Source organism: Ictalurus furcatus, chromosome 12 (genome assembly GCF_023375685.1).
Source record: "Ictalurus furcatus strain D&B chromosome 12, Billie_1.0, whole genome shotgun sequence".
Lineage (NCBI taxonomy): Eukaryota > Metazoa > Chordata > Actinopteri > Siluriformes > Ictaluridae > Ictalurus > Ictalurus furcatus.
Window position 1 is genome coordinate 23,721,199 of NC_071266.1, and position 10,964 is coordinate 23,732,162.

A 10,964-nucleotide genomic window follows, 5' to 3' on the forward strand; every position below is an offset into this window, starting at 1 on the left:
TAAATCCGCACCATCACCAAGACTACGGTCCAAATCCACGCCTGATTCATGCACAGAACTCCAGACTAAAGCTGAGGGATCATTGTGAGAGTGAACACAATCGAGTAAAATCTGAGCTTTGGCTTTCAGAGAAACGGCCATCTTCACTTTCCTTTTCAACAGTGTGTGGTGACATGGCACGGGACAATGTAGTTACACTATTTCATAAGATCAGATTTCAGAAGCACAGGGAAGGAAGGAAATTTGGGCGAGTCACATATTGCGTGAAAACAGGCTCTGCAGGCGCAAGTGCAGAAACAACAGAAATGTGACATATCGTATTTCACGTCAAAGTTTCTATGACAAAAGGAACCACGAAGCACTGCTGTGTTGCCCTTGAACGGTAAATCGTCGGCTTCCAATACTGTGAACCTTCTTATTCACTCATCACAGTAAAATCACACCGGTGCCTTGTGTGTGTTACACTGATCAACCTTCTCTGTAATAGCGTTGCTAAAACTTTAGACACCTTTTTTTAAAAAAAAAAAAAAAAAAAGAGTCTAGCAAAAAATCTAGTGACTCTTTGAGCGTATGCCAGCAACTGTCCAGCTCTGAATACAGCTCTTCAGCTTTACATCTCCGTTGCTGATTATAAAACAGAGTACATGGTTCACTTGGCTCACCATCAGTGTGTAAAGGCAACGACTAATCCCTGATCAGCTTTGTTCCCAACGACCAATCCCTGATCAGCTTTGATCCCAACAACCAATCCCTGATCAGCTTTGATCCCAACAACCAATCCCTGATCAGCTTTGTTCCCAACGACCAATCCCTGATCAGCTTTGCTCCAAATGACCAATCCCTGATCAGCTTTGTTCCCAACGACCAATCCCTGATCACCTTTGCTCCAAAGGACCAATCCCTGATCACTTTTGTTCCAAAGGACCAATCCCTGATCGCTTTTGTTCCAAAGGACCAATCCCTGATCACCTTTGCCCCAAATATTGAGTTATTCCATCTTTAACAGTTTCCTTCGTGTCCATTTCGTGACTCTTCACCACTTCAGCTTGTCTCCATTCTTCATAGAAATGATATTCTATTACATCCTGATTAAAAGACGATGATCCCTCTGACTCTGACAGCACTTTATTCAGTTCATATAAAACTCCAGTCTGTTTTGTTCTGCTCTTTAGACACGTTTTGATATATGACATCTTGATACGGCTCAATGAATATGTAAATGAATTTATGACGTCACTTGTTGACTTCTAACGCCTTTCAGAGAGTGCATGAGCTACTTTACCCTGAAAAGACTTGGCAACACTGGCTATAAAGTCTCCAAATAAGCACAAGCACACAAATGTAGTTAGTACAAACATTTTGTTCGGCTCAGCATTAAATACGTTTTATTAAAAGCGTTGTTTTTTTTTTTTTCTTTTTTCTTTTCTCCACTCACCAATAATGACAAATCCGTCAGTCTCTCTCTCGGATGGTGGAGACTTTTTAGAGTCCTTCCGATGTCCGAAGAAACTGAACATCTTGCTGTATCAGAATAACGAAAGTTAAACTGAAATCTTACTAAAAACAACAAGACATCTACTGACAACCATGAACTGTAATGTTAAACACGACTAGTCCAATAAAGGCACAAGGCGCGGTGACGTCACATGTAGACTATTTAGCTTTAGCTTACCGTGACTTTCTGCTATTTAAACCAAACTCCAAAGGAAAGAAAAAACCCTCAGCAACAGAAATAGCATGTGCTGTATCAAGTTAACTTAATCCCATGGTCATTTCTTCAGGTGTTATAAATATAAACAGCGCGTGAACGAAGTTATCACTTCGACTGCTCAAGTTTTTGTTTACAAATGTCACTCTGAATGACACTGCGCATGCGCAGAGTTAATCACGTGTGGTGTTTTTTTTTTTATAGTCCAAGTGGAAACTAAATACAAGCAACGATGGTTCCAATGGAGCTAGTGATGTACATATTATAGGTTTGCATATACACTTCAAATGTATATTTTAACATTATGTATAATATACATTTGGTTTATATTCAGTCTATTCAGGAAGTTTTACTCAAGCTTTTACCTGTTTATGACCGCACAGTTTAATTGATGTAGTACCTTTGAAATGATAGTGAGCTAAATTACTTTCTATATTAATCAGATATTAAATCAGTACCTTATATGACATATTATTAAAATCGTTTCATAGATGTCTGCTGAAAGAAAGTGGGGCTTTTAGCATTGTCGTACCAGTGATGTGTCGTTTATGCACGAGTTGGGTCTTTGATTCGGTTCTTTTAGGTGAAATTTGAGAGTCGATTCGCAGATGTGGTCGTATTTTTATTTTGTTTTGAAGATGCAGGCTATGTCATTACTGCTGCAGTGTAATTAAATAAAAATGTCTCCATGGTGGGAAGTGTGTTTGACTCTAAGTTGTGTCTTTGGCCATCCGGTGTGGATTTGATTCTCGGGTTTGGACAGGGAGGATTCGCTGCACTGCTGCATGTATATAGTCTTGTATAAATGTATATAGTCTTGTATAAATGTATATAGTCTTGAATGTTAGCAGAGACAATTAGTCATGATAAATGAAAATGAGCAGCGCCTACAGTATATTATTATTATTATTAGTAGTAGTAGTAGTAGTAGTAGTAGCAGTATTATTATTAATAATAATAATAATAATAATAATAATAATAATAATAATAATAGCTCAATTTTATTCAAAAGTCCAAATTAGCCTGAATGATACAGATCATTTATACACACAAATCTATGCAATTCTATATCTGTATTAAGGAGTTTATCCTTTCTGTGAAACAAGAAACACTAATTGCAAATCTGTTGCTTTGCTTTTCAATTTTATTTAAATCCCGGATGGTATTTATTTATTGTTTTTTTCTTCTCTTTTTTATTTTTACTTGTTATGTTAATGGTATTGTATACCAATGCTGTAATTATCAAATAGTTTATCTAAAATATCTATCTATCTATCTAGCTATCACTAGGTGTGGAACTAGAAACGCGGTTTTTAGTTCATTACGGAAGTTAAAAGTTGACGGACAATACGGAAGTAGACGCTGCACTCAAAGGGGAAATACGTCAAAGTGCGATTTTTACGCGGTTCTTTTTCATTCCTTCACGTTTTGCACCAAGACTCTGGAATTTCACCGCAAACACAAGCTGAAACTGCAAATCGTGTAAAATGACGGGTGTATTCGAGGCTCCAAAAACCAGGATAAACGCGTCGATGCTCTCTCAGTACGTGAGCAGGCCGGTGTGTTTCATAGGGCGCGTGGGAAAGGTAAAGAAACCGAACAGCAAACAGCGCGTGCACCCAGTGACTCGTTCTGACTACGTTTTCATGCACATCAATATTCCGATATTAATAAGAATCGCACTATTCTAATTAGTATTGAATCATGTAAACACCATAATCCGATTACCTGATTCAAATTCAGACAATAGTCTGATTCCCAACTATGGAATATACCTGTTTTTGTTCAGAAATTTGTTGCATGTAAACACCTTATTCAGAAAATCTACTAAAAGGAGATATATAATCTGTGTGTGTGTGTGTGTGTGTGTGTGTGTGCATGCTCAGTCCTCAAGGAATTGTGGGTGATAACAGAGGCATAGTTGTAGACTGTAGGCCTACTTACAACAAGCATGTATACAGGAAGATTCTGATGTCTGTACGCATATCAACATCGTATTCGGAATATGACTAAACCCGAATATAGACTTTAAACGGAGTTTGATGTGCATGTAAACGTAGTCAGTGTTGAATACAGCAGACAGGACGCTTAATAATGTTCACCATGTAACTCTGAGGTCCATACAGTCAAACCGTGGACTGTAAACAATGCAAACATGATGTTGCAGTAAAAATAATCAGGCTTAGTTATTTGCTAACAAAAACAAGTGATTGACAGAAATGTAATGCCTGTATATTTCTGTAAGCGGCTGAAGCGTAATCTCGGTAGTATTTATACTTTTTTTGTTAGAATCTTGTCAAAATCTGTGATTTGACTCCGCAGAGAGCAAACAACAAAACAAAAACGTACTACTTTTTTCTTTTTTAAAGTAAAAAAAAAAAAAAAAAAACGTATCTCTTATAGTTATACTTTGTTTTACTACTAATTAATGATACGGACTGAAATTTTAATCCATTTAAATAAATAAAAAGTTTATGGTATAAGCTTGTATTCAGGTAAGTTAGTAGTATGTATGAGTTCATGAATTTTCAGACACTTGCTTGGCTTTAATCCTCAGAATAATCCTCTAGAGCACTTTCTGTACGTTGTTTCAGTACGCACTTGTTTTTTATTTATATTAGTCACTGTTGAGATTTGGTTTCAATCGGTTTAATTCACATGAACAGTCAATCAGGTAAGGAGTTGATGAAGATAAAATCATCATACAATAATTTCTTCCGCAATTAAATTTCTATAAAAAAGGAAAAAAAAGTCCATGATTCGACTATGTAAGAGCCGTGGTTCTCAAACTGGGGCTGCCAGGGGGGCTGCATAGAAATTATAGAACATTATCTTTTAAAAAAAAATTCTTTTACATGTATGTTGGGGTTGTCAAGCTTCGAACTACCATGTACATAAAAAATGAGAAATATTAATCAGTGAAATCAGTTATGCACAGCTCACTAAGACGCACACCAAACAGAGATATCCGCTGATCTAATAGTGTATAAAAAAGAACCACCGCTGTAGAGAACGACATCGACTGAAATATTACTATTCGAGTGACGAACAAAACGAATACATACTACATTAAAAAAAAAACACACATCGTTGCTAATTACACTTTATACTTTCTTAAATAATTATAAAGACTGGAATTTAAACACAAAAAAGGTTTATTTTAGAAACGTGTATTCCGCTTTCATACTTTAGTTACTACTTTTTTTTTTTTTTTTTTTTAGTATTATTGAGCATTTGTTAGACGTTAACTGGGCTTTAATATTCATCAAAATCCTCCACAGCACTATATAATATAATGAATAATGCTGGGTTGTGATTTCCATCACTGTAACAGCGATAAAATACGGCAGACGCGTCACACACACGCCACTCTGAGAACGCTATAGAGCAACCCTTCTTGAGTTAGAAATAATGTTTTCCAGATCAGTTGAACACGGTGGTCATCAACCCTGCTCCTGGAGATCTACGTTTCTGCTCCAACCGTAATCGTGCCCACCTGACCATCTAATCACTGCCTTAAGAAGTTCTTCGATCGGCTAAAACGGTTGTGTTCGATTTTGGTTGGAGATGAGACCTGCAGGAAGGGAGATCTCCAGGAAGAGGGTTGGGGACCACTGGTTTAGCTGATGATATGGAGCTGTAAGAGTAAGAGCAAGAGCGCTTGTTGTTTTTTTTTTTTTTTCTTTCACAGGTCCATCCATCTGGCAAATCGTTCACGTTGACCGACGGAGAGGGAAAGAATGCATCCGTGGAACTTAACGATCCCGTACGTGCTCTTTGCCTATACATGTATTAACAGGAGAAACAGATCTGTGTCGTATCTTTACAGCATCCATATGCAACATCCTGAGCTGATAATGAGACTTGTTTTGAGTTGTACATTAGATATTGATGCAGGGTTTAAGGCACAGCTAGTTTATTTATGGAATTATTCAATAACTGGGGAAAAAAACCAAAAAAAAAACCATGCAGGTAAAGAAACTTGTGCCTCCAGCATTTTGCACAGTACACATATAGTTTTAAAAGTCTTACAGACATATATTTTTTTTTATTATAAGAAGTATTTGAGAAGGAGTATGAGAATTGTCCCATCCTTCTCTCGCAGCTGGAAGAGGAGTTGAGCGGAATAGTGGAAGTTATCGGAATGGTGTCGAATAAAGGAACCATCATGGCTGCGATGTACAACATGTTCAGGGAGGAGAAAGGAATTTCCTTTGGTGAGCGCATCATGTTGATCATTATAGACTTCAGGACAGCTGCTCGTTCATGCAGTCAGCCAATCACGTGGCAGCAGGACAATACGTAAAATCATGCTTGAGCTTGTTCACGTCGAACATCAGAATGACGGGGGGGTAACGTGAACTCTGTGAGTTTCAGTATTTCAGAAGCCGCTGAGCTCCTGGGAGTTTCACTGAACAGTCTCTAGAGTTGTCAGAGCCATGTCTCCCTGCAGTTCTCGCCTGGTTTTTCACTGAAGATAAGCAGGGTTGAGCCTGGATGGGAGACCTACTGGGGAGAACTAAGGTTGCTGCTGGAAGTGGTATTAGTGAGGCCAGCAGGGGGCGCTCACCCTGTGGTGTGTGTGGGGTCGAATGCTCCAGTATAGTGACGGGGACTCTATACTGTAAAAACAGCACCGTCTTTCAGCTGAGACGTTAAACCGAGGTCCCGACTCTCTGTGCTCGTTAAAAAGCCCGGGACACTTTTCGTAAAAGAGTAGGGGTATAACCCCGGGGACCTGGCGAAATTCCCCCATTGGCCCTTCTCTATCATCTATAATAATCCCCATCTCCGAATTGGCTACATCACTCTCTCCTCTGCACTAATAGCTGGTGTGTGGTGGGCGTTCTGGCGCGTTATCATCCATGCTATTGTTGGTTGAGGAGATCCCCCCGCCCCTATGTAAAGCTCTTTGAGTGTCTAGAAAAGTGCTACATAAATGTAACTGTAATAGAGTTTACACAGAATGGTGCAAAAAAACAAACCCCATCCATTTGAACAGCAGGTGGACAGAAACGCCTTGTTGATTTAAAGAGATCAGACCGGTTCTGGTTCTAGACCAGACTGGTTCTAGTGAACCGGTGAAGACGTCACACTCTTTACAACCGTGGTGAGAAGAAAAGCATCTCAACATATCGAACCGTGAGGCAGATGAATGACAACAGCAGAAGACCACATCAGGTTCCACTCCTTTCAGCCAAGAACAGAATCTGAGTCTACAGTTGAAGATCGGATATAGATCAGGCGCCGTTTTCAATCCACATGTCCAGGTTCTGTCATGCTGCTGCCACGTGATCGGCTGAGTGGATAATCGCACGAATGAGCAGGTGTACCTATTAAAGCGGCCGGTTAGTGTATTTATATATCACGGTATTCCAGTTTGTCGTGGAAACTTGTGCGAGGAATGTTTTTATTTCTCCGTAAAAGAGAGTCAGTATGTTTTTGATTGAGTATTAAAAGACTTTTTCTTTTCTTCTTCTTCTTCTTCTTCTCTGCAGATTTGGAGCTGTATAACGAGGCCCTGAAAGTGCTTCACGATTTTCCGCAGTATTACCCTTTCGAGGTGTCGTCGAGCGGATGAAACGAAGCAACACCCTGCGCTATTTCTTTCTCGCTCTGATTTTTTTTCTTCCTCCTTTCTTTTATTGTGTACGTAGTTTTCTTTCCCTTGTAAATAATCTAAAGCAGTCGCTGAAAGCTGTTCATTTTTGTTACTTCACAAATAAAAAGTCTCACTGAGGAGACAGATTTTGGTTTGTTGATCTCGAAATTGTTTGTGTACAGTGATTTTTTTTTTTTTTTTTTTTTAGTGTTGTAAAGATTCAGTGAATCAAATGAAAGATTCACTGAATCAAATCAATGCACTGTTTGATAGACAGTATGACCTTGATTCAAAATGGCGTGCGTCGGTCAAACATCACGGCGAGAAATTCATCATGTGCGTCTCTCTCTCTCTCTCTCTCTCTCTCTCTCTCGTCATTTTCTTGATAGTTCTTCTATTACTAATTTACGCTTGCTCCAGTTGATTGCGTATCCTCAGAGTTTACTGTCTAGTGTCGTACAATAAGAAACACAACGACAACAGGGTTGGAAACGTTTACCGATACATCACTAACATGCTTGTTTACTTCACAGCAAATAAACACATCACAGATATGACACACACAAAAACCTTTTGTTTAATAGCTGAACATTCTGGCTTCGTGAAACGTACCTCAAACAAATCGCATGAAATTATTTAAATTAATGGCATTTTTTTTTCCCCCAGATAGTAGAGGGGGGAAAAAAAATATTGAATCACTCAATGTTGAAGAGAAATTGATCACCTTGTAATTTGCATTTCTGAAAACTTAAAAATGCAAATTAGTCTTTAGTTAAAAGAGAGTGCTTACAGACCTCAAAACTAGACTTCTTGAAAGGGAACAAGGCCCCAACTAGAGAGTTGTCAGTTGAAGCAATGGAAATGATTCTAAGACTCCTTCGAGAAGGAAATCCAACACGGCGTGTGGTAAAAGATGTCGGTTGCTCCCAGTCAGTTCTTTGTCTAAAATTTGGTGCGAGGATAAACAAAACGAGAAGGTTATAAAAGGAAAACGTATACGGCCCGACCGAGGAAGACGGCAAAGCGTCGGGATGGAAAACTCAAAGCCATACGCGTTGAAAATAGAAAATGCATGACGAAACTAATGAAAAACAAATGGAAGGAAACAGGAGTCAGTGTTTGTGAACTGTAAGGAATCGTCAGAATGAAATGGGGTTTATGTATAGAAAAGCCAAACGAAAACCTAACACCTAAACAGAAGAAAACAAGGATAAAGTGGGCTAAAGAGAAACAATCATGGAGTGCAGACGACAATGAGTCTTTATTGATCACATATACATTACAGCAAAATTCTTTTCTTCGCATACCCCAGCCTGTCAGGAAGCTGGGGTCAGAGCACAGGGTCAGCCATGATACAGCACCCCCTGGAGTAAAGAGGGTTAAGGGCCTTGCTCAAGGACCCAACAGTGGCAGTGCTGGGACTTGAACCCCCAACCTTTTGGTCAATAACCCGAAGCCTTAACCGCTAAGCCGCCACCACCACTAATTATTATAACTATTCAGGGATGAATCACAAAGCCACACTGGCCACGGAGACAATGCTGGAACTTTTGTCTGGTGACGTGCTAATGAAAAATGTAAAGATGTCTGCCTGAAGAAAACAATCAAATTCCCCCACTCGTTTATGATCTGGGGTTGCATGTCAGGTAAAGGACCAGGGGAGACCTCAACAGTCAATGCACAGGTGTACGCTGAAATTTTGGACAGTTTTCTCATTCCGTCGATAGAAAATAGGTTTGGTGATGATGCGTCTTGCCACAGAACAAAGAGTGGTAAAGCTTTTCTCAATCCCATTGAAAATTAATGGTGGAAAGTAAAAAAAAAAAAACAGGTCCATGCCAAGGCTCCATCCTGCAAAGCTGATCTGTCAAGCGCTATTCGAGAAAGCTGGAACCAGCTTGATGGAGAAGATTGTTTTTCATTAGTGAAGTCCATGCCTCAAACAATCCAGGCCGTCATTAAAGCCAGAGGAGGAGCAACAAAGTACTAAATGTGATTTTTTTTTTTTGCAGATGACTCCATCATTTTTTCCTCTTAATTGATCTGGAAAAAACATATGCCATTAATTAAAACAATTTAATTTCACTTGTTTGAGGTATGTTTCATGAATCCAGATTGTTCAGCTAAACAAAAATTGTTTTGTGTCACATCTATGATTTGTTTATTTGTTACGAAGTAAAAAAAAAAAAAAACAACCCCAGGTGAACACCCTTGTAACACAAAATTAAGGACTTCATTCCTCTATCTGGTATTGCGGCTAAAAGCATGACTTTATATTTCCATTAAGGTCCAGACTGATTGCTACTGATGTACTACTAATCGATCTTTACATTTTCTGAACAGCATGACCTTTAACATAAAATGTATTCAGTGTTAAAAATGATAACACTGCCATCACGCTGCCTGTAGATGGCGACACACCGTCTTCTTTTTCTTTTAGTTAGACTCATAATCAGAGACTATGATAAAGTCTCTACAGTAAATAAACAAGAGAGTTTCACAGCAAACCCGAGCTTCAATTTCCTGTAGCACTGACTCGTCTTTGATTTTCCTTAGTGGCTAGTGCTTAGCATGTTTGGCTTGCACCTACGGGTTTGGCGGTGTGAATCCTGCCTCCGCCCTGTGTGCGTGGCGTTTACATGTTCTCCCCGTGCTTTGGGGGTTTCCTCTGGGTACACTGGTTTCCTCCTCCAGTCTAAAGACATGCACTGTAGGCTGATTGGCATTTCCAAATTGTCCATAGTGTGTGAATGTGTGTGTGATTGTGCCCTGTGATGAGTTGGCACCCCATCCAGGGTGTCCACTGGCTTGTGCCCTGAGTTTCCTGGGATAGACTCCAGGCTCCCCCCGTGACCCTGTGTAGGGTGGCAGGGTTGCGCTGGATCTGGAGTCTGTCCCGGGAGCACCAGGCATGAGTGGGAATGTGCCTTGGCTGGAACATGTGTACTCCCACCCTGCGTTCAGTATTCCCACTATAGACTCCCAGGATATACTCTGGATCCACCATGACCCTGATCGTGATAAAGCACGTACTGAAGATGAATAATTAGAAAACGAAAGTACTTAGTACTGAAGGAGTATACTCTATACTGTGTGCCACATACCACATTTATGCAGCTTTCAGTATGAGTCAGTTTTAAGGTAGAAAGTTTCATAGGTGTGTGTGCCTGTGTGGTGTGAGTATGTTTTTAATATCTTGGTGAGGACCAAATGTCCCCACAAGGATAGGAATAACATCTGACAGTTTTGAGTTTATGGGGACATTTGGCTGTTTTTTTTTTTTGGTTTTTTTTTGGTCAAGGTTAGGGTTAGATTTAATGTTAATTAGCTGCATTAATAATCATATCAAGGGAAGGTCCACACCAGATTAGTAAGACAAACGTGTGTGTGTGTGTGTGTGTGTGTGTAGGAGACCGTGCCCAACACTAGAGGGCATGCGAGTGTGTGTCGGACTCCTTCTGTCAACCATCCGACGTCATTGCTCAAAGATCCATTAATGAAAAGGTTCCTCAGGAAAACAAGAACGGTTCTTCTATATATCGCTCTGAAGAACCTTTCCTGACACATTTGCTTTTGTTTAGCAAATTCAATTGTGTTAAAGATTAAATATTAAATATCCTGCACGCACGCTGTTTCACTGGATCACTCGGACAC

At 39.6% G+C, this 10,964-nt stretch overlaps 1 protein-coding gene across 1 annotated transcript; it reads left to right on the forward strand.

The window, feature by feature from the left end:
* The first annotated feature begins 3,045 nt into the window (after positions 1-3,045).
* Positions 3,046-7,470, forward strand: rpa3 (replication protein A3). Its single transcript, XM_053637198.1, has 4 exons — positions 3,046-3,294; positions 5,400-5,474; positions 5,814-5,925; positions 7,207-7,470. Exons 1-4 carry the CDS (start codon positions 3,196-3,198, stop codon positions 7,287-7,289), a joined length of 369 nt encoding a protein of 122 aa, XP_053493173.1. The 5' UTR covers positions 3,046-3,195; the 3' UTR covers positions 7,290-7,470.
* The last annotated feature ends 3,494 nt before the right edge of the window (positions 7,471-10,964 follow it).

Excerpts from the sequence above, each read along its gene's own strand:
- rpa3 (XM_053637198.1), top strand. The coding sequence starts at position 3,196 with ATGACGGGTGTATTCGAGGCTCCAAAAACCAGGATAAACGCGTCGATG. Across the intron at positions 3,295-5,399 it reads TCATAGGGCGCGTGGGAAAG|GTCCATCCATCTGGCAAATC; the intron begins GTAAAGAAACCG and ends TTTCTTTCACAG. Across the intron at positions 5,926-7,206 it reads GGAGAAAGGAATTTCCTTTG|ATTTGGAGCTGTATAACGAG; the intron begins GTGAGCGCATCA and ends TCTTCTCTGCAG.